The 24,623-nt window shown below is 37.8% G+C and overlaps 1 protein-coding gene across 1 annotated transcript in view; it reads left to right on the top strand.

Annotated features, from left to right (window-relative positions):
* Positions 1-1,726: 1,726 nt before the first annotated feature.
* ARMC2 (armadillo repeat containing 2) overlaps positions 1,727-24,623 on the top strand; it is a 61,279-nt gene continuing 38,382 nt past the window's right edge. The window contains exons 1-7 of the mRNA XM_014887876.2: positions 1,727-3,020; positions 4,242-4,473; positions 5,075-5,147; positions 7,341-7,512; positions 8,741-8,951; positions 12,161-12,211; positions 21,346-21,416. Of these exons, the coding sequence (XP_014743362.2) occupies positions 4,256-4,473; positions 5,075-5,147; positions 7,341-7,512; positions 8,741-8,951; positions 12,161-12,211; positions 21,346-21,416 (796 nt within the window). The 5' untranslated portion in view covers positions 1,727-3,020; positions 4,242-4,255. The remainder of the gene's footprint in view (positions 3,021-4,241; positions 4,474-5,074; positions 5,148-7,340; positions 7,513-8,740; positions 8,952-12,160; positions 12,212-21,345; positions 21,417-24,623) is intronic.

The raw sequence follows: 24,623 nt of genomic DNA, 5'->3' as shown, positions 1-24,623 counted from the left end.
GCACAGGACAGGAGTTTGTGGCTGCTGCTACACCATGTCTCAGACCTTGTTTTTTTACTCTGGAAAACTTTCAATGTCTCCATTTTGAACTTGTAAATCCAAACTCAGTGAGAAAGTATTACAATGATGCTGACACCCAAAGAGTCAGAAGTAGCCAACAATTTGCCCAGCGAGTTACAGAGAATGAGAAGGACACTGGGAAACAGTCTTGCCTTACCAGTGAAACAGGGATCATAACTTTTAAGGACTGACCCGGAACAAAACGATCACCGGGGCTTTTATCCAATACTCTGGGGTCATCCTGTGAGTGTTTAGCTGCTGCTGTGTCACCTGTCTTTTGTCACCTGTCTGGCCACAGCTCCCACACCCTTTATAATGCAAGGAACCAGTCCCAATTCACAGCATCTCGATTCCACCGTGGAGACTCAACCACCACTGACCACCAACTCAAGAAACCCATCAACTCAAAAGAACAGAAATATCGAGCATGAGGACTAATTAGCATGAGAAGCAAGAGAATCATTAAACCAAGAGAAGATAAAATCTAATTAACAGGAGAACTCGCCAATGAATTGTGATTTCTCTGTTTGCTAATGTGTATTTAGTGTAATTGAAATGGATTGCCCATAACAGTGGTAGAGTCACTGCCCCTTGGAGGTGTTTAAGGAGATGTGGCACTTCGTGCCGTGGTCTAGTTGACATGGCGGTGTTCAGTCATAGGCTGGACTCGATGATCTCAGAAGTCTTCTCCAAGCTAATCGATTCTAAATTTTTGAGAATCTGAGTGCCTGGTTTGTGTAATACTTCCACCTTGCACCCCGCACAGAACAAAAAACATCTCCTCTCTAAACCGGGCCCTGTGTCTGTTTAGGGTGCCTAAATAGGCAGTAACACATCGAGTAACTTCTGCCAGCTGCGCCCAGGGCTTGTGCCAGCCGCCACCACGCCTTCCCTAAACGTGGGCGGGGAGACTGGCCACGGGGGAGAGCTCTCCACCAGAAGCCCACCATGCTGCGGGCCAGCGCTGTGGCAGGAGCCCGCATTGTCCCTGCGATGTGGGGACGCCGTTCCCGGGATTTCGCGACGCCATCCCGGCCAGGCAGCGGCCGCGCCGCGCAGGCGCCCGCAGGTGCTCGCGCGTGCGCCTGGGGATGCCCGGGCGGCCCCGCGGGCGCGGCTGCGGCAGCGCGGGGGGCGCGGCCCCGCTCCCGGCCCGGCCCCGCTCCCGGCCCGGCGGCGCGGTGCGCCCGGTTGCCATGGGAACGGCGGGCGGCTGAGCGAGGCTGGGCCCTGTGCAGGCGGTGCCGGGTCCCGACCGAGTCCTCCGGGCAGCACCCGGTGTCACCCCCGGCCGTAGTGCTCGTCCCTGGGGGTGCCGCCTGGCCAGGCGGGGCGAAGGGCCGGACTGTGCGGTAAATCTGGCGGGAGGTTTTGGAAAGCGGCCGGAGACTGATAATCCCTGTGGCGTCTCCCGGCAGCTTTCCGTGCTCGGGAGAGAGGCTTGATTCCTGGGTGTGGGTTGGGAATAGCCTTTACTCCACAGGTGCTGCTTATTTGGGGGGTTCCTCTCGGACGTGTTGTCCCATGGCTGCTCTGGAAACCTAACTCCGCTGAGAACTCACCTCTCGTAACTTCGTTCTTGTTTCTCTTTGATAGAGATTTCTCTGCGTCAAAATTTCACCAGGGTGAAAGTACATCAGTTGTGATTGGTAAGTCGCTGGTGTTCAGAATTATGTTTGTTAATAGCTATTATTTGTATATTCCTGAAAAGGAGGTTGTTGTGAGGTGGGGGCCCATCTCTTCTACCGTGCCTGCCGTGAAAGGACAAGAGTAAATGGCCTAAAAGTGAGACAGGGGAGATGCAGATTGGATATTAGATGAACAAAATTCACTCTGAGCGTGGCCATGCCCTGGAATAGGTTGGCCTGGAAGGTGATGGAGTCACCAACTTTGGACATGTTTAGGAGGTGTCTGGATCTGACACTGGTTGATGTTGTTTAGGGGTTACAGGAGCAGTGCAAAGTTGGACTAGATTGTCTTAAAGGTCTCTTCCAACCTCGATGATTCTGGGATTCTTACTAAACCTGAACTTGTGTTCAGGTCTAGCTATTCTAGAGATTTGCTAGGGCAGACAGAACATGGATTTGGATGTCAGAGAGCAGAGTGTTCCCAGCTTGAGTATAGGGCTTCTCCCCACTATATTTACTGATTGCAAATACACCCGCTCTGCACCCTAGCAATTAAATGACACCAGTCTTGAGATGGGGAGGAGGATGGCAGAGCCAGTGTGGTGCCATATCTGATGTAGTCAGCCATGCTTCTGTCATCTTGATTGAACTGAGATAAGAGCTGTGAGGGTACAGCTGTCTCACTTCTGGACGTTGCTGGGACTAATGTGTGGATCCTCTACTGATATCTAGTGCTTTAAAATCTTCTTGTAAAACAAATACCAGACTTCTGGAGTAAACAACTGGGGAATAAAGACAAGAGCCCAGTATGGCTTTTTAGACACTGCTGTGATGCTCTTCTACTTTCCAGCAGAGAGTCAGAGACGAGCTCTTCACTTGTGCAAGTTAAAGGCTACCTGGGAAATGGTGACAGTAGTGAGGGACAAGATCTGTGTGTACCAGTTATGCTATCCCCATTGACACTGCAGCATTCCCTCACTCTGTTTCCTGCTGGGACTGGGGAGCAGAATTACAGAATCACAGAATATGCTGGGTTGTAAGGGACTCAGAAGGATCATGAAGTCCAGCTCCCGTCCCTGCACAGGACCATTCCCAGCTGTATCAGACATAAGGCCTACGGAGAAGACCTTCCACTTAAGGTCAAAATTCTGGCTCCCAGTAGCTGGGGGAATAGGGAATGATAGTCTGCCTTTCTTTTTTCAGTGAAGACTGACTGTATAATTTTTTCCAAATAGACAGATGCAGTGGAACGCCTTACTTTTTTTTTTTTAATCTCATTGTAATAGAGGGAAGAGTAAGAAGCATAGAGAACAAAATTCAGTCACACTGAAGGTAAGTACTATATTAATGGTAGTTGGAAATATTAGAAACACTGATACTCTCAGGCTCCTGATCTGTTCCTGAGGATTTTTAATTATGCATCATGAAATGAAAGAGGTTGGTGCACTTCTCCTTAGCGTCCAATTATATATTGGGTGTGCAAGAACAAAAGATACTGTGCCAGAATGTGTAGGCTCTCAAAGAAAGGAGAAGCAGCTGGAAAAGTTAAACTGTAGAATAGGAAGAATTGAACTAAGAAACTAAGGATATAAGATTTTTTTTTACTCCATAGTGTAGAAATAACCCAGATGATAGTGTCTGAGCTACTGTCAATTCATTGTCATAAAAAGTGTGAGAGAATAGAAGTTACCAGATGGTCTGAGTCACAGTGCAGAAACATATTTTTGTTTTTAGGTAAGTTTGAAAGCAGAAGAGAAATTTTGCATGGTGTAAGACTCATGATGAGTTTGCTGTAAAATGACAAGGATAATATCTACAGAGGACTGCATCATGATAGTGATGGGGTGTGGGTCCAGGGGGTGATGGAGCAAGTCTGTCACTGCCCAGTGCATTTCCCAGGAATTACAGCAGGACAGAGCGCTTATTGGAAGTTTGGGTTTATAACTTATATTAGCATTATCTTTCTTTGCCTGTGCTTGGAGGTGGATTGGGAAGTCATTTCTACCAGAAAAAGGGGATTACTTGTTCTTCCTTGTCTCTGATTATCAATTGCAGATAGCTGTGCTTCAGTTACTGATAATGATGCCTCTGACATATTAGGAAGCTTCCCATGGTGAGGTTGATGATATATATCAGGTTTTTCCTAAGTTGGAAAAACCTGTCTCTTTGCAGCATATTATTGAATTCCTGTTTTGGCTGTGGTGTTTCCTAAGTAAGCAGGTGTCAAGAAACAGATTTTCTATGGAACTGTAGAGGACTCCATTTGGCCCATTAAGCATGGTGATGTGTTTTAGCTTCCTGTAAAAAAACTGAAGGTAGATCTTGCATGGTAGATGTTTTCTGTTTTTGAGTATTTTCCTACAGATCTGAGGAATAGAGAGGAAATGCAATATCAGTGTACCTTGTTTCCCGCTATTTCAGCATTAAGATTTACTTACCCTTTTAAACTATGTTGTGGTAGTATAACCAGTGATGAATTAATAGTTTGTAATTTAAAACTAGCATAATACTTTGTGCCTTTCACATATATTTTTCACTGTTCTTTCTGTGCAGTACTTTGCATAGGAATGCAAGCTTCAATGACTGAAAATAGAAGAAAAGCAGAACCATTCTACTGGCTGTCAGTGGCAAAGCCTAAGACCAGTTCTGAGATTGTAAATGAAGCCAGAGATGTTCTACGAACAGTAAAAACTCAAAGGCTATTCACACCTACAGATGAACAAAGGAAATTTTTTGGGTCTCAGTCCTCACTATATCCTCAAAATAGACCCTCTTCAGTTTTAAGGTACTGTGGCTTTAAGATTTTTTTTCAAATATCTTTTAGCAGCAAGAGATTTGATTCTCTAATTATGCTTCCGGTGATTATTTTCCCTGTGTTGATCTGTATACCTAATCACATCCTTTGCCTTCTAATGGTCTTTATTGTTGGTGTTAATCTACATGCCCAGGAAGTTCCTGTGGATTAGAGCTACTAGAGGCAGTCATTACACCAGTTTTCTGTGTGGAAAATAATATAAGAAAATAGCCTGTTACTTACCTTTTCTTGAGACAATTGAATGCTTTTAATTGAGATAGTCTTCAGCATTTTCCCTAGAACATGTGAAAGCTTGCTTCTTTCCTATAATCTAGATCTTTTTTCAGAACCTTTTGAGATCTTTTAAATGTAAAATTTTAGGTCCTGCAGTTTGAAATGCTCATTTTCAAAGTTTTTACTACCTCAAAATTATTTCTAGGTGGAGTTTTGTTAGCATGATATGTTCTCACTATTCCATTCTTCCCTTTCCCCATATTCACTGTCAAAGGGAAGAAGCAGGCAATTAAAAAAACCAGCTGATCACACAACTCTGAGTCTGCATTATTCTAACTATGTTTCATTTCTTTGTTAGTCTTGATACATCTAGTTCTGATTTGTCTGAATCAAGGCCGCCTTCTGGTGTTTGTCTAAGCCCACTGGCTGATGTAAGTACTCTGGAAATAACTTATGCGGTACTGATATAAAAATATGTGTCTTGATAGTGTTAGGAAAAGAAATGGTTTAAAGACATTTGGGAAAATGGAGACTTGTTTTAACATTAGTCTGACTATAAAGTCAGTTTTGTCATTCTTTTCCACAAGAGAAACCTGAAAATAATTTAAACTACTTAAATATTGCTGTATTGCTTTATGATTCAAAGTGACGTTAACAAGAATCAGAAGACGGATACTTGAGTCAGCTTTCTTGTGTAAATTTACTAAATTAGATGTAGTTCATGAGCATGAACATGTGCCAACAATGTGCCCTTGCTGTTGAGAAAGTAGCTGATGGTATCTGGGACTGCATTAGGAGGAGTGCTGCCAGCAGGTTCCCCTCTTCTCAACACTGGTAAGGCCATGCCTGGAGTGGTTTATGCAGTTCTGGGCTCCACAGTACAAGAAAGACATGGAGCTACTGGGGAGAATCTGATGAACAGCCCCAAAGATGATGAAGGGACAGGGAGAAATGGGAATTGAGCCTGGAGAAGACCAAGGGAGGATTTTATTCATGGATGTAAATACCTGAAAGGTGGGTGCAAAGAGGATGGGGCCAGCCTCTTTGCAGTGACTGGACCAGAGACAGAGGGCTCAAACTGGGATGCAGGAGGTTTCCTCTGAACTTCAGGAAGCAGTTTTCCATATGGGAGGGTGACCAGGCCTTGGCACAGGTTGCCCAGAGATCTTCAAAAGCTTCTTGGCCATGGTCCTGGGTAACTGAGTTCAGGTGGCTGTAGTTGAATATGGGGCGTGGACCTCCAGAGGTCCGTTCCAGCCTCATCTATTCTGTCGTTTTGTGCTCAGTAACTTGAAGGTAACTAGGTGGTTGCTTTCTCTTTGGCTTACATTTCTATAAAATGTCATGATTGTAGTTCATTTCAAAACAGATAGAGGTCCTTTAAAAACCTGTTTTCTCTCTTTGTGAATTGCTGTGAATTGCTTTCAATTTATAAGTATATCTGCTCTTTCACAGATTTTTTATATTTGGTCTTCAAATACAAGATTAAGTCACAACCATTTGTTTAGTGCCTGAGATAACAGAGCATGCTATAGCAACTAAATATGCTTGCTGTATACATTGCTTTTTCCAGACAGTAACCTTTAGGAAAGTATTCTTTAGGAAGTTAGGGGAATATCCAAGCAATTTTATACTACAGTTTTTTGGATAAGGTAATGTATTTATATAAATCAAGTTTAAAATTTCTGAGCGTACTTCTGTTTAGATTAAGTATATCTACATTTGGATTGAAGAACTGGTGTTAAATTTTAATTTACTTCGTGCATGAGTCGAAAAAAAAATTAGAGAAAACTACTGACCAATGCAAAACCTGCTTTTTTTGCTTTTTCAATGGATATAAGTTAGTACAATGTAAATTAAGAGCTTGTATTAATCATTGTGGTTGTGTGTAGTCAGTCTCACCTGTTGGCTTCTTAATACTGTGGAGAGCTCTGAAGGATTGGCTGGAGACTTTCTAGTGGATTCTTTATTTTAAGGGAATTGGTATTGATTTTAGAGGTCAGTGCTTTTATATAGGGCAAGGGCACAGCAAGTGTTTGGTACCAGAGATTCAGGGTGTTATTCACCTCATCTTGAGAGGCAAGATACTGACATAAAACTAAGACTTTCATGTTTTTGGATCTGCATGATTTGTCTCAGTGTGATAGAAAGCAGTACATATGATGTGAACATATTTGGAGTGTTTTGGAAATACTGTTTGAATGCTCAAAAGCAAATAGAAGAATAGATGTATCTCTAGAATTGTTAGCAATATTCATTGGCACAATATTTTATTTGATAAATAAGCTTGCTGCAGATGTAGTTAAATGAGTATTTATGAGGAATAAATAATTCTGAGTTGTTCTACTCAAGCTAGTTCTTGTTTTCTGCACCCCTGAATGTTGGCTTTTAAATGGCTTTCTGTGGTGATAATGGTATAGACATCTGGTTTGTTCAGTGGAATGATATCATTAGGTTCAGGATATGAAAATTTCTTAATGAGCTAGCCAATGTAACTTCTGTTCTATTTTGAACTTATCCCTTTATTAGAAATCATGTGGGTTTATTTTTTTTTTTATTTTTACTTAAATGAAAATTAAATTATCTGTGCTTTTGTTTAAAAGTCTTCTTTATTTTTGTCACAGAAACCAACACTAATAATTTCTGAAAAAAAAGATGGAGCTTCTTCTGTTTTCCTTCCAACACCTCCTCCTGATGCTGCAGAGGTTAGAAAAGTCAGCAGTGCTTGGAAAGGCTTATTTAGAACAGCTTCTCAGAAAGATTTATTTTCTGCTAAAGCAGTTCCTCTGGATCAGAGTAAGAATGTTTTGATATATATTATTTGCTAGAAAAATAACGTCATGATGGGTTTTAATATTGGTAATTACATTAATTATTAATACATTAAAGAACCTTTAATATGTCCTTTCAGTGTGAGTTCTGGAAGTATTTAAATGGGTTTAAGGCACTTTTGAAACTGTGATTTCCCAAAATGATGCTGGCTTGCACTACTGAAAGTGAATTGTAAGCTACTCAGATGCCTATTCTTCCTATAGGTTTCCAAGTAATGGAATTTTACTGAAAGTTGTGTTCAGTGAGTAAAATTAACATTAAATGCTGACATGCTTAAAGAGATAATGAGATGCCATCATCTAAGGAGATTCCCTGATGGATTATTAAGCATAAAAGGTGTAATAAAAAGGAATGATGTGTCTTGACAGGCCTTCAACTACATCGTATTTGTTGTTTAGGGTTTCATTAGTGGAGACTTTATAAAGGTCACCAAATGTGGGGTTTGAAAGTCATTTTCTTGAAGATGGGAAATGGCATCTTGGCTTCCTGCACGTTGGCTCATAATGAAGTGTGCTGGGACTGTGTCTTTATTTCAGAAGACTCATTTATACTAATAACATTTCTTGCATTGTCCGGGATTGTTGCTTTACATGATAAACTGAATATCTCACATTTTACCTTATTGCAAAGTAAGTCTTATATAAAAAGTACTGAACTTTACTTCATTTTTATGTATTTATTCTATAAATATCTCTTTATATAATGTACCCCTTCATGTAGCCTTAGTAAGTTGATGTTACTAATTGAAGAAGTTGAGAGGCTAATGTAATTGTAACCTGCCTTGGTCTCTTCTCCCCTTTTGGGATTATGCAGATGTTTATGTGAGGGGTTTTATTTGTGGAGGTTCTTATTGTGTGTACACAAAAGCTACAAGATTAACAGCTATCTTTTTCCTGAGTTCCTTCATAATATTCAGCTCCTGAAATACAATCACTTTTTTCTCAAGGTACAGTCTACCTATTTGTAAAAGGGAAATAAAGAAGAAGAAATATTTTGAACAAAAAGAAAATATTTTGAACAAAACCCCAAAAGACTTTAAGAAATACTGTTCATAAGAAGACATTGACTACCTTCTCTTAATAGTCTTAAGCTTTCTCACCTTTTATATTGATACAAGCAAATTTTGATAATGTAACACTACAAGCAGTAATTATAACACTTGAACAAAATGTGTTCTCTTTGACTATTTCAGATGAAGTGAAGCTGGATTTTGAAGAGCCAGCTATGATGATGAATAATCTTGACAGAAGTAATAATAACTGCTTAGCAGAACAAAAGTTTTACACATCATTTAATGATGAGAGTAGACAATTAATTTGTAATGAGCATACCAGCAGATCAGGAACTGAAGACTTCATGGAAGGGACACCAGGAAAATTTTCACTGCAACTGCAAGGAGAAAGGTCAGCATTGGTCAAGTATGGTAATGTGCATCTTCCATACAACCTTCTTCCTAGATACTCAATTGTGCAAGTATTAAAATGCTTTAAATTAATGGAATTTGAAGAAAACATTTCATATGCTTTAAAATGAAACTCTGTTTAGATTATTAGAAAAAATTACATTTCTTCTTTTAGAAAGTTTTGACATTCAAAAGACTCTAATATTGTAAAATATTGTTGGTATAAATTTGTACTATATGATTTTTTTGATCATTAACATTTCAAAACTAAGTCTTCTAATCACTGCATGTAAAATCCTCAAGTTTAAATTTAATGTGCTTGCTTTTGTAGTTTAGTCCTGTTGTTTTAAGGTGCCATACCATCTTCACTTAGCTTAAGAGATGAGTAGAGCCATGCTTTCAGTCCTGGTATGTGATCATACACCAAAACCAGGCTTAAACTCTTTGGCAGTAGAAGCAGAATTTTTTGTGACTTTGAATTTTTAGTTTGGTTTTTTTTTTGCATGACCGAATAGGTGTAAGAGATTAATGAGACTCACGTGCCTGCAATCTGTTTTTGCTGAACTTGGAATATCATATCAATTCTTCAGTTCATAATCAAGTAATTGGTTTTTCTTTTGATTCTGATGTGAATTCTTGCACAGGGAGGAGTAGTCCCATGGCAGTATGTACAGTATATATCCCTGGTGTATCAGTTGCTGCATTAGCTGCCAGGTGAACAATCTTTTTGTGCTAATAAGATTGACAGATCTGGCAATCTCAACAACAAAGAATGAAAAACACTTTATTTTCAAAACACATCTTTGTAAAACTTGTTCACTTGTAAAAATATGTATTTGCCAGTAGGTATCTTCTTTCTAGCATGTCTGTATGGTTAGGGAAAAGCTATTTCCCTGGATATTCTTAAGCACTTTTGATATTAAAGATTATGTTCTTAATGTTATAAAATGAAAGGCCTTTCATTTACTAACTTGATGATAGCACTTAATAGTTTAAGAGAATGTTGTCCATTGAGGCTGTTAAAGTAAATGATACATAACAGAGCTATCATAGCACTCTTTTATATTAAACTGTAAGCAGGATTTTAAGAAAGACAGATTCTAAAAGAATGAAGACTTGTAGCAAAGAAAAAACTTCATGAGTGTGGAGGAGGAATGAGAAGATCAGAGATGAAAAATGTAGGTGAACAAAAGTAATGCACCAAGGAGAATACTTTACTGCAATATAATTTTCTGCCTTTAAAATCAATGATCTAATAACTTCTTAGATAAAGACTATTTGGATTATCATACTACATAAATTACTGTAGTTTGAATTTTATTTAATAAAGGTGTAGTATGAAGTACTTCAGTGTTGCAGTGGAAATGGGTAATTCCTTTGTTGAATATGCATCCTGCTATTTTCAGTTCTGCTTTCTGTTTGGGTTGCTATTTCAGCTGGTGATGTCCAAGTGCCTCTAATAGGAAAGAGTCGGTTGATACTTTTGCTAATTGAAAAGAATGACCTTCCTTCTCAGTCATGATTTTAAAACTTGCATGTATAATTGAACAGCTAACCCATTAGGCATGTTTCCTGTGTGTTCAAAATTGTCCTCTTCTCTTTATAAGAACAAGAGCTCTGCAAGTTTTTGATTTTGCATTCTTTGTTACTGGTCCTTTTTGCAATCACAAATCTCATACATCAGTTAAATTAAGTCTCAAATTACTGGCCTTAACATAATACAAAAAATTGCTTTCCAGTATTGTTCTGAGTAGTTTTCTCCAAAATGCAAGAGGAATATAACATTCCTCCATCTTTCTGTGTTGAATGCAAGATCTGTGTGTTTGAATGACCCATTTTTACCTCTCCTGTGAGTTGTAGATACTTTCTGTGTGCTTGAGTCAGAGCTGGCTTTTGCCAATGCTGCCTAAGCAAAGCTTCTTAATCTCATCTAGGTGCTCATATGGCTTAGAGCACCACATATACCTGCAGTTCTGGAAGGTGCACAGGAGTAATACAAAATGCCTTCCCTTTAGCCACAGACAAAGATCTCTCATCTATATCAGCCCAAGCAGTTCATGCCATGGCTATGGATAATCTCAGCTGCTCTCATACATTCTAACTCCTTGCTAAGACTTACACCAATGAGCATATTGGTCCACTGTGTAGGATACTACACAAGTCAGGCAGGTCTTGTTGTATGTGCTTGTGTAAGTTCACCAATATCATTCTTCATCTGACAAGGCAATTGAAAGGTACCACAAACCTAGCCTTCCATATAGTTTGTTGATTTTGGTCTTCATGATAATTGTACATAAGAGGCTCCAGAACTATCGAGGGGTCATTGCAGTGAGAGATTGGGCGTTCTTTCTCAGTAGAACATGTTTGCTGGATGATTGTAAGGTTAGATTGTATCTGGTTCTGTGTCATAAATACTTGAGGCATCTTGTATGGGGTTACAAGATACTTTCTATTTAAAGTACATTGCATTCAGGAGTAATAGGATGAAAATTTAAAGGAATGTGAAATCTTTTATTACGTAGTGTTCTGTCACTCTCTGAAGCAGGTGTCAAGGTCAGTTCTGTATTGCAGTGACTTAAAATCCTTGCAGGAGTTAAGCAACAGGATGGTAGAAATAGTACACTTCATATAGGAGAAGATGTGTGGGACTTCCTACTCTCCTTTCCCTGCAGTTCCTATACATGTACTGAAATAACTTCCCTAATGAAACTGTTGTTCTGCTAATGAGGAAATGGTAGAGCATGGCAAAATAGCATGGTAGATTCCTGCCATTAATGCTGTTATATTTAAAGAGAACAGAAAGGAGGTATTCTATTCCATCAAGAGACTTGATCACTTTCTATCTCACATTCTTTTGTTGTCCCAAAGACTGAAGAAAAGAATGAACAGTGTTAATGAAATCACAACTGCCTTATAAAGGTACTGGGGGGAAAAAAGAAAAGGACCTTTTGAGGGGAAAAGTTATTTGCCATTTTGTTTGCAATTCTGTTTTGCAAATAACAATCTAGTAGTAATAGAATAGGTATATTAATTGAAGAAGATTGAATTTATTGATATGTTGCCTCAGGAAAGCTAGAAACAATTTCTGGCAATCATAAGGAAGCTCAGTTTTGTTTACATCTTCCTCTAACCATTGTGCCTTGCCATCTATTGTGATTGCTATAGAAGTGAAACTTCTAAAATGTTTTCTGCATTCATGTATTTCAACAGAAGTGTCAACAGTGATGGCAGATTTACTGATGAAGAGCAACAGTTTCCCTGGTGAGAAAAGATGATGATTTTTTTTTTCCTACTCCAATTTCTCGATATTCTGAAAGCTTAAATGTCATTCCAGGACTTCTTAAAAGCAGAGGTGCCTTGAGGGAGGAAGAGTTTGGAGGCAAACAGTTCATTCCCAAGTGGCCTGTTCTTTTTTTTGATAAGTGATTTTTATAATGAGCTACAAAAGAATTAGCATGTGCTATAAAGAAGATATACTGTGTCCTGTTTTCTCTCACCATTGCTCTCTTTATTAAATGCTTGTTTTAGAGTATCCTTGAAATATATTCTTCTTCTATGAGAGTAGTTTTTATTTTTTGTGCTTTTTTAAAGTTTTGGAATACTTCAATAGAAAATTATAAAAGCAAAGGATTAAATGATAAAGTGAATCATATATTCATAGAATAGGGTAGGTTGGAGGGACCACTGGAAATCACTTCTCTCTCATTGCTTAAACTACCTTTACGTCTGTGCTCAAAATATACATTATTTTTCTCTTCAAAGAAAAGGATTCCCACAGAGGAGAGAGATTTTTTTTTCCTGAGGGGACCACCCCTTCTGTTTTGAGCTGAATAATTTTTTTTGAAATGAGTGACAGTGTGTGGCTGTTGGTTTGTTGTATGGTGTAGATGATTCCCCAGATTTTTTTCAGTATTTTTCTCTTTTTATTTTTTTTAAATTATGTATATTGATAGCTTCTTGAATTCTAATAAAGACAGAGAAATTGGAAATTAACGTACTCCCAATTAATCTTTATCTATTTCTGCCTCAGTTCCACTGGCTATTTGGACCACTGATTTAAAAAATAAACAGTTGAGTGGTGGGAAATCCTCATTCATTGGTAGAGCTTTCTACAGTCCAGATGGTGACATCTACTCTTTCAAGAAGGTGCCTGGTTTGTTTTAGGGTTAAGGGATACTGAGAGAACCCTGGGAAAGAAGAATTATTTTTTTTTCAGAACTTGTTATGGACTTCTAAAGAAAAGGATAAGAGGTAACTTACCTGTCTCTTAGCTCACAAAAGAGACAGTGGAGTTTAGGCTCATTTTTACTGTGTACTCCAAAGAGTCTTTTCATTCTAGTACCTAGTTTCAGACCAGTGTCATTTGTCTCCAAATCTAGGAGATCTAGGTCTTGAGAGTCCTTAATATCAATTGAATTGCAATTCTGGAATGGGTACATGTGCCATGCAAAAGGTAAAGAAGGAATGCCAGTTCAATCTAGGTAGACCTGTAGTGACAATGGATTTTAATTTATTTCTTGTTTAGAAATGCAATGCTTATGCAAGATTCAAGTTAGGAAGATGATGAGGGTGTGGTTTTCAGATTCAAATATATTTAGGCTAGTGTTTTAGATATTTTTTATGGTTAGAATTCGACAATTAGTTGTCCAATTGCCTAAATATACTCTGCCATAAATAGATACTGTTAATATTTTCAATATTAGACAGAACATGCAAAGGCTGTGAAGAATAAAAAGGAAAAGGATAGAGGTTTTTCATCAACCTTGATTATTCTTTTAAGTCATACTATTTAACATGTGCATGAGGTTCTCCATCAACAGCCTGTATAAATAAGAAATGCTGTATGTTTTTATCACTGGAGTTGTCATAAGAAACGAGCTATTCCCATGATTGTGTTTATAGAATTGTTATTTACTCATCTTTAGGATGACTCAGAGTGTAGTTGGTCTATTCGTCAATAGATTTTTGCAAATTATGTTGTGTTTCTATTCGTTATCTTTTCTCATATCAGTGGTGTCAGTTATACACTTGATTATAGTTTTCACTCTCTTTGTTTTTTTTCTCTGCTTATGGTGTTCCTTATAATCCTCTACAGTTCCTGAAATAATTTCAGGACATCTATATTACCAGTTCTTGAATTATTTTCATGCTTTTGAGAAGTTTGGTGGTTGAGAAATGAAACTGACTCAAGTTGTATGTAATTGGCGTAATACTTTATTTTATATCTCTTCTAGCTGTCTGCAAGTAATTTTGTCTCCACTGTTTTTTTGGAAAAGGAAAATAGTCTTTAAAAACTGAGCTGTTATACTGGGTTTTTTTTCCTTTGAGGCTTATTTCCAGACTGTGTTTATCTGTCTTTTTTGTAGCTCAGATGACATCACAAAATGGAAGATTCTGAGGTAGCTGAGCAAAACAGGGACAGATTCTCTTAAGTGGCTCAGTGAAGGTCAGTTCTTTGTCTAAAAGGATAGGGTACTTTTCAAGTGCTAAGTTATGGGTCTGGAAGAAATCAGTTGGTTTGTAATAAAAACCACAAAAACACATTCCCTACTATTCAGCTAATGAAAGACAATACCAGAAACTAATTTTGATGTCCTTCTGGCAACATAAAAGGTCTAGATAATATAATGAAATGGGAATAAAGGGATTAATGAGAAATGCAAATGTTAATTGGTATGTGGAAAAATTAATTTCTGTGAGAGTAAATGACAAAACAAAATACTAATTTTTCTCATTTTGCCAAAAGCTAAAAACACTTCCTGCTTGCTTCCTAGTTGCTTTGGCAAAAATACTGGAATGTTGTTTATACTTCCTTTCAAAGTCTACAGAGCAGTGTCTTCTTGTTAACATCAGTAGTTTTGGTTTAGTTAGGACTCTTGTTTCTTGATCACAAAGTGCACTGGAAGAATCACGGTAGCAGGGCACTGTGTTCTGAAGCAGTGGCTCCTAAAAGCATTGTGTAAATTAACCTGCTCTGAGAAGATCCATTGCAGTTTCTCTCATTTGCTGCAGCTCTGCATCTGACTCTCCTTCTTTGCCTTTGGGCCCTTGGACCACTTTGTCCCTTGCTGCTGACACAGGGTTTGCTTGTTGTCCTTAGTGCCCTAATTCCCAGGATCACCATTAGCTCCTTTAACTTTCCCTGGAGCCACTATTGTTCTTTTTGAGACAAAGCTGCTGTGTTTGGTTGTGCCCTGATAAACTTGGTCTAGAGCCCTACCTATCTTGCCACAGTGCTCCACAGTGCTCCTGCCAAGAGATCTGATGGACTGTTCATGAGACCACAGTTCTGAATAATTTAGAAAAAGTGCTAACTGGCAGTCAGTAGATAACCCATTGGCTGATACACCAGAGAGTTGTCCAGAGGAGCCTCAACAGGCTGGAGAAATGGTTTGACAGGAACGTGATGCAGTTTAACAAAGACAAATGCAAAGTCCTGCATCTGAGGGAACAAGCCTAGGCACCATTATATACTGGGGGCAATCCAGCTAAGAGGCAGCTTTGCAAAGAGACCTGAAGGTCCTGGTCTACACCAAATTCATAGAACAGCTCAGGATGTGAGAGACCTCAGAGGATCATCTGGCACAATCTTTTGTGGAAAAGAGAGTAGATTAGATTATCTCACACCCTGTTCATTTGCGTCTTGAAAACCTCCACTACACCTGGGCTGCTGGCACCAGCTCCAGGCTCCCCAGTGCAATAGAGCAATAGAGATATGAAATGGCTGGAGGCAGTCCAGCTATGAAGATGTGAAGGAATCCTTTGTATGAGAAAAGGCTGAGAGAGCTGGAACTGTTTAGTGTGGAGGAGGCTTGGCAGGAGCTCTTATCAACATCTTTCAATACCTGGAAGGGGAGGGTACATTGTGACACCATCATTAATTGTGTGACAAGAACTACTTCTTCTCCCCCCTGGCAAGCACTGAAAACAGGAAAAACTATTTACCTATGAGGGTTCTTTTAAAGGATTTATTAGTTGTATATACTTCCACAACACCTCCTTGCAGCTTTTCCCTTTGTAGTCCGTACAGAAGTGTGAATCTTGGGTTGAAAGACGAATGCTCAGCTGCTTAAATGATCCTTATCAATATAAGGCATGCTGTCCTGGGCAGGGCTAGCAATAAAAATAAACCCAGATTACAGTGTAGATGTGTAGTCACACTGAATATACAGGTGAGTAAAATCTCAGATAACATTCTTTCTAAATGGCCTGTCTGTTTAAGGATTATCTACGATCAAGGGAACTGAACTCTAATCTAGTCTGGAAGAACACCTTTGTGCCTAGTAATCATTTTGATAATCTGGCTTGCCTGAACAGGCCCCCAGGATCTGCTTAGCATTGCTTGAAATCTGTTCTTCCTAACACTTAGTGAAATGTCTTGATTTTTGGGTGTAGATACACCATGTCTGGCTTTCCAATGCACACAACGTATGTTGGTAAAATCAGATGTTCAGTGCTTATATTTATGTATAAACAGTCTGCATCTACTGCAGTGCCTAGACTGCTTTTAGAGCTTTGTGAAAAGTTAGAAATTGCTCTCCTAGACTTTTGCAGACCTGAAAACATAGATAAATCAAGGATCCAAAATAAAATTTGTAAAAATTTCAGTCACATTTTTGGTTTTTGAATAAATTAGAAAAAGGAGTTTTGTGAGAGCTGAAGGGGCTCTAATGAAGGAAAATACACTGGGGAGAAACTGAATGACTATGAGGGGAAAATGGAAGAAAAAAAATTTGTTTACCTTATCAAAATAAAGACCAAAAATAAAAAAACTTAAACTATCTGGAGCTTAGATTTGCTTCTGAGGAAGTAACTTACATTTAAGTGTGGTCGTTCTGTAGATGTGTAGAAATCATATGCTCATAATTAGAATTCTTTGGCTTAATTTAAAAAGGCACGTTTAAAAATGGAAAAGAAATCTCTTTCTAGACATCAGATTGTGTCTACAGTCCAGGGCTTCCTTACAGCATTTACTCAGGGCATGCTATGCACAGTCTGTGTGTTAGTAGCTCTCTCCCTTTGTAAGAATCTGTTCAGATTCTGGTTTACATGGGGTAGTCCCAATTCATGTATCTACTTTAGCAGAGGGTCCACAGATCCAGTTTACATGGGTGCAAAAGGAGAGACTCATAACATCTGGATGAGCAAAGTTGTGTGAGGCCTTGGCACTTGCAGAAGGAGATGCTGTGGGGCTTATGACATTTTCTATCCCCACTGCCCTTGCCTTTTTCTCATTCCCCTTTATTCCTACTCTTCTCTTTGAAAAGCAACCTGTATACTCTTCATTCTTTATTACACTCTCTCAGTTACTGTTCTTCTCTCACTTTGTTATCTAGTTTTGCCTCCCAAAGCCCTAAGGATATATAAGATGTTACAGGATCCTTACCATGAGGACAGGGTAGTGTCAAGAGGGGATGCCTTGAAGATGGACAATTCAGAAAAGATGGTCACGTTCTCTTTTTGTTCTTGCTGAGCTTTGCTACCTCGCTGACCACAGGTACTGAATAGATGCAATTCTGTACAGAGGTGTTAACTTGTTAATATTATCATGTGTCCCTCTTAACTGGTAACTAAAATACCAGGGGCATCAGCGATACATCTCTACTAATAATTAATAAAAATTAAAGTCTCTGGCTTAGTGGCTCTCATAGGTTATGTTATACAATGAAACTATTTTTAATTACTTCCTTGTTTTTAATACCAACACACAAGGTAGTGTCTGGGAATGTCCCTACCTCTGCTTATCTATGCCCTGTGCCCAGATGTTTGTCAAGGAAAAGAACATCATTCTTGGGCCAAAACTGTAGCAGGGGTGATGCTAAGGGTCTAAGTCTATGGGACCGTGTGAGACAAAATCCAGGCCCATTGCCAGCTTCTGTTTGGCAGGTGAAGAGGTAACCAAATTCTCAGATGTTTAAGGTGCAGTGTGAGGAAGGAGCCCAAGCACCATTCCTTCACTAGGATCTTAATTTCACATTTGTGATTCAGACCTTGCTGTTGTGTGCAGCTTCTTGGGAGATTACTAGTTCAATTCTTTGCCTCTGGGATATAGCTCGTAGAAATGTAATTTTCCCTGGAATACCATGGAAGGGTGAGAGTTTGCAGATTTAACAAGAGTCTCATGGCAAGAGCAAACAAGTAGATATCTGAACATGCAGAATTTCTTAGTAAATGCAGCTTTCACTTAATTATCCATTCTTTCACCAGGGGAAAATACTGAACACGTATTGGATCTGGCTGAGACGGAGTTGATTTTCCCTGGAGCAGCCCTCACAGTGCTGTGCTTTGCATTAGGAGCTAGAAGGGTGTTGTTGATAACACACCAGCATTTTGGCTACTGCTGAGCAGCACTCCACAGCATCAGTGTTGTCTCTCCAACATAAGCCTGTCACCAGTAGATTCAGGGTGGGCAGGGCAAGGTCTTTTGAGGGGAAAAACCAGGACAACTGGACAAGACTGACCAAAGGGATTCTGTAATGTGTAATGCTCAGCAATGAAAGAGCTAAGACAAAGAAAGTGAGGGAGCAGTTGTTATTATGAGGTTTGTCCTCCAGAGCTATCGCTATGCATACTCAAGCCCTACAATCCTTGGAAATGGCTGGACATTGCCTGCTAGTAGGAAGCTGAGCATAAATCTTTAGTTTTTCTTTGCTTCTGCAAGTGGACTTTGCTTTTGCTTTATTAAACTGTTTTCGTCTTGACCCATAGGTGTTTCTCCATCTTCTTTCTGCCCTCGGTCCTGCTGGGGAGGGGAGTGAAAAGAGTGATGTGATTGAGCACCCGGCATCTGTCCAAGGTCACCACACCACTCCAGTACTGACTCACTTTCCTTTTGGAAGTCCTCACACTCTGTGTACATTCAAGAAAGCAGTGTTCTTCATTGAGGCTACTGTGATTTCTTTTATATGAGAAGGATAAAATTGATCCAGTTGCCAAGTTCTTTTTCTTCTGTGAATCATCAGTCTCTCAGTTGATTTCTTGATGAGCCCCTTATTAGATGATCAGATTTCTGCCAATTGACTTTGTTTCCAAGACAACCACTCTCTTGACAAGCCAGTTCCCTTCAATAGTAGGTGACTTATTTTTTAGAATAGGTTGATTATATTTTAACTGCATTGTTCTTAATAAGATACTTCTATTTAAGTTTGAATCCTAAATGAAATTGTAAAGATAATGAACCAAAAGTCTGTGTAACTAAACTGAAGTTGACAGAGTGGTAAAGATGCATAAAGAGATTTTATAATCTCTCACAGAATTCCCAAATGGTGCATATTCCCTAAAGATAAACCTGCCCACCAACCATTCCCATTTATCTAGTATTCAGTGTATTCATTTTCTGAAAATAATGGAAGTTCAGGTGACTTATGAGGATATTTCCCAAAAACATAGATGGTTGTACTGCTGGTATTCACAGAACAATTTGCTTTCCTACTAATTTAAGTATTTAAACTGGTTGATACTGGTGTTTAAAAAACAATAGATTCCAACCCAACTTCTTTTTGTGCACAATTGATGTGGTCTAACTCTGCAACTTACCCATGCTGTTTCTGTCTGGTAAGTTAACTCATCTTTTGCTTTAGTGGCTTTTTTATATTAATCTGCTTTTGCTTCCAACAAAACTCACAGGATTGTCTTTGTTGAGTTTCTTGGATTCGTCTTGGATTTACATTTTCAGGAAAGAGGCACAGAAAGGATGCATAGTTACAAAGCTCTTTCTCTGAGGAAAGTAAATTCAAACATCCTTATTCATATAGGCATGTAGTGTCATCCTGTCTACACACAATTCTGAAGGTACTGATTCCTGAATACAGCTATGTTTAGTATAAGGTGACTGAAGCTGTTCTCTTGCTTGTCCAGCGTCCTTTCAAGTTGTAGTCTTGATTTCAGGGATGAGTGAAACTTGTAGAAACATTTCTGAAACTCTTAAGGTTTGTAGAACAAGGCATTCACAGAAATGGAATCAAATTTTTATTTCTACCAATATATTGAACTGTCTGTAATGTGTGCTCTAAACCCCTTCTTTCTTAGAGATGTCAGACATCTTAGAGATGCAAGCACTTGTCTTTTTATCTTTATAAGGTATTGCTTTGCCAAAGGAGTAGAAATTGCTATATGTGAGCTGAAAAAATTTCAAGGTAGTTTGTGTAAGCATTTGGATTTTGGAGCACTTAAATCCTCATGCTGTAAAAATAAAGCATTATTCACTGTTAGCCATTATGAAGCAACTGTTCTTCTGTAATGTGATTGCTTGGGAAATTTTTGACTGATCACAGTGAGCTATCCAGTCTCTTTTGTAGGGAACTGATCTTGCAAGTGCTTTGTCTTTTATTCTGTCTCCATCTGTTGATAGGTTGAGTTACATCTTCTGTCTGGACTGAAAGACAGGATTTAGGCACCAATCCAGCAAAGTACTTAAACAACAGTTTAGCTTTAAGCCTTAGAGTAACTAAATTACTTGTTAAAAAAAAATGAAATAACATTGCTAACACACTACTTTCATCTTTATAAGAGAGTTCAGGAGATTAGGTTGTGTTGGTACATGAACTTTAAACGGAATAAGAAGTGTTAAATTAAACATACATGGAGAATAGAAAACATAGGCTAGGACTTCCCTCTTTAGTACAGGAGAAAGATTCCGGTTTGATAGCAGAGAGTCTACATCTTGTATATTTCTTTTAGATCAGTGCTGCTTGAGTGTGTAGCTAGGCAAACAGAATAAATGAATAAATTTATTATAGATGTATGTAGTAGTTTCCTCTGTCCAAAAAAAGACTGACCATAAAATCAGCAGGAATTACAGCATTACTTTGTAAAACAATAGAAATAGCAACATACCTGTTTCTTGTACTAACAGAACTAGTGACCACTACACAGTTAGCAATAGTTCACTGGCAGACCCAGAAATTCTAACATATGCTTTAAAGGTTACTCAAGTGTTTGTTTCTTTGAAAAGTCTTCTCATTAAATGTTTTAAAAGTGTTAATCCTGTCAGAAAAAAACACTGTCCTCGTGAATGAACGAACTTACAGTTTTAAGGTAGTTGAGTTTTATATTAATTTAATGAAGCTGATGGTAAAATAGAATTTGTCTCTTTCTGAATTTAGTTTGGTTCATGTTTCAGTTTATTGAGCAAGCAGAAACACTTCAGGTTTTGCGTTCCATAATGGTGACCTCTTGTGGTGTGAATATGTCAGTATTTTTGAAAGAGCTTTTTGCAATACGGGAAGAGGTTTATTTACATGTAACTTTTAATGAGCAGCTAACTCACTAACTTAGTAAAATAACATCATCTTTTCCAATTAGTTGTTAATATGCACAAGTCAGTTCACGTGAAGAGCAAACATTGTGAGCAGTTTTCTAATAATGCTTTTTTGTTTCCATACTGTGTCTTTTAGTGACCAGATGAAAGAGCCTGGTGAAAGGTCATCACAGCCAAGGGCTTCAGGCTGGAAGAGAAGAGTAACAGGTACAAGGAATTTCAATCTCTATCCAAAAAATGTGAAATTCAGTCAAATGGAAATAAGTTAATTCTTGTGATTTGTCAATATTGTTCTTTATTGCTTACTGAACATATTTTTTGTTTTCTAGACATACTGGGTTTTCTTACTGTTCTTAGTAAAGAGAAACAATATTCAAGAGATCTTCACTCTAAAAATCTATTGTATTTCCTGTCTTGCTCTTCCCATATCCAGGCTTAAGAATTTTCCAATCCATTAATACCTTATTTGCCCATCACTTTTTGTAATCTGTCATAGTTGCACAGAAACTAATAAAATTATGTCAGCCTGTATTATCTGAAGAAACAGATTTTGGATTGCTGTGTAGGGATGCATTTTGCTAATTTTACATAACAGATTTTAATAACGTTTCCTCATAGCTGGAACATTTAATACATCACATGAGTGTATTTGAGAGTCTGGTATGGAAACCTGAAGTTTCTACTGTGCAATTATTATGCTTTATTATTTTTTTCTAGAACTGAGAAACTCTATTATTCCAGATTATTCTGTCAAAGGGTGTATTGTGCTCTGCTCTCATTTCCTTATGAGGAGCAGAGAGCATTTACCATGTCATGTGAGTTAGTATACTTATAAGCCTTTTAATTTGTTTGTGCTATTTTATTGATGTTACTGAAAATATAAAATGTGGGTTTAAGATTGTTTCTTTTTGTATCTACTTTTCTTAACATTATGTAGCTTCCTTAGTTTGTGCATGCTTCATCTTTAATCCCACAGAAAAGAGTGGGATAGCAGTAGGAATTCTCCATCATTTCTTCTCTACAATGGGATTCTGGATGGAGTGTTCATTTACAAATTATTTCTATTTTCTGATATGAATTGTGTTTATGCTTTACATTTTAGAGAGGAAGTAGACTGTTCTAATATTGATCTATTCATGGCCACTCAGTATTCAGTGGAAAGGCTAAACATTTTAAGTCAGGCAGTACTCAGCTTTTGAAAGCTCAGTGTTGCTAAGGCTCTTGTATTTACATGCTAAAAACAGCAACCAATAAATGTAGACTGATTAGTGATTTTTTTTTTTTTTTGACCAGAATGCAAAGCAGTGGTTAAGACCTATGAAAAACTGAGGCAACCAGCTTGAACTTGCTGCATTCTTTTGCTTGAGTATATTTTCTGTTGAATTGTGGTTTGTTCTTTTGAAAGTTCTGGACAGCTTCTGCAATATTTTAAATATAGCTAGTACCCTAACTTTTTATCAGCAGCTTAAAAAATCTCTTAGGACTGAGACACATACAATTTAGTAATGTTGCTTTTCTTTATAGTCATATATTGTCTGGTCATTCTTATTGCTAGGATTTATACTGTTTAGTAAAAGCTGATTATTTTCTTTTTTACTTAGGTATAAGAGATACTTTTTAAAAAAATTATGTCACTATGACTTTCAGTTTGCTGTATTCTTCTGATGAATATGAGACAAGTGACGGAGAGCAGTGCAAAAAAAATCTGTTCTTTCATTCTGAACTGAAAATTAAATGGCTTTGATAAGTTGTTTTTTTTTAAGTGAGAAGTTTGGCTTTATCTGCAAATAATATATATCTGTATGCCTGAAGTTTTCTATTTCTTGCCCAATGAAATTAGGCAAGTATATATGTAGTTAAAAAGTCAGTCCCATCTTTCAGTTTAAGAGAGATAGCTACAGATAGAAAATAAAAGAAATAATTGACTCAATATGTGGGTTTTGTGGCAGGAAGGAAGAGTGCACACTGTTCTAGTGTTCTCATTTCAGCTGTATTTTTACATTATCCAGAGCAGAATTTTAACATCATTGCAAACACTGCATAGTGTTTTATTAATTAGGCTACTCATCAATTTAAATAAGATTGTCAACTCGTTTGATCTAGAAAATAAAAATGCTATGCAAAATAATAATAATAATAATATTTGCTAATAACATATACATATATAATATATATAATAAGTATAGTGTATTACTTATGAAATAACAGCATTTTTAAATAATCTTCTGAAATAGGTATATTTGATAGATTAATTGTGTGCAAGATGTGGGTAGATAGTTAATATAGACCAAAAAAACCTCTGGTTTATTTTCTAAAAAGGAAGCTTTTAAAATAGGAAGTTTTGAATTGTTTTACTGTTCCAAGTAATGCCAGTAGCCAGTCACTGTCTTAAGGTCTGAGATACTGTTCTTGTGATGCAAACCTCTTATTGTTGGTGTTCTCAGGTAGTATAGTATTTTTTGTGTTTGTTCATGTTTGTGTTAAGAATTTACATTGTCCTTTAAATTTAAGAGCTAGTCATGAGCAACAGGAGACATTTCCAGACAAATCCGTCACTGAAAGAAATGTGTATTATCCAGTCTTAATGGCTTTTTGAATGTTATTTTGTAGAGTTGTGTGACTTTTATTTCCCTAATAAAAAAAAACTCAGAGCAAAAACAACACAACAAACCAGACCCTGTCTTTATAACAGCTTTGCTTGCCTGCAAGATAAAGAGCTTAACCCAATCTTCAACTCCAAACACATGCCTACCTGCACCTTGTAGGACCTGTTAGGTCCTTTACATCTTTAGTTTTGCAGAAACTCTGGCTCTCCATCTGTAGTGACCCAATGGTCAAGGTCAGAATTTTGTCACTTGTCCAATCTGAAAACAGATCCATGCTCCCAGTCTTGTTTCCAGAAAAATTCTAGTCCACTGGTTTTTGGCTCTGCCAATTTTTAACTTGATGTCTGTATTTTTTTTTTTTTTGTATTTTCTTTTTGAAACCAAGTATAAAAATGCTTAAATATTTTTTAAAACTCTCTTTGTGAAGTGGACAAGGTTTCTGATAGTGAAGAGTACTTCTCAGTCACAGGGATATTTGGCTGAGAGAAGTCAAGAACAGTGGGAGTTGGTTGCCTTCAGGATTTCTGACGTGTTTATTTGTAGGCAAAACATCTTTCACATATATATAGTTTACTAATAATTTCACAGGTTGCCATGTGAAAAACTGCTGAATGCGATGAGGAATAGGAAAGAAACATACATTTTATAAAAATTTAGTCATGAAGTTCACAAAACTAATTGCATGAAGTGGTTAGAATTGCTAACAGGATGTAATAACTAACAGGACTTTTCCCTAACTGAACTGTCAGTTAATCAAGCTTAGTGTAATGTCATGCATATGTACTAGATAAAATTCCACAATCCTAGA

This window comes from Sturnus vulgaris, chromosome 3, assembly GCF_052056855.1.
Source record: "Sturnus vulgaris isolate bStuVul1 chromosome 3, bStuVul1.hap1, whole genome shotgun sequence".
Classification (NCBI taxonomy): Eukaryota; Metazoa; Chordata; class Aves; order Passeriformes; family Sturnidae; genus Sturnus; species Sturnus vulgaris.
This window is presented reverse-complemented; position numbering and strand designations above follow the sequence as displayed.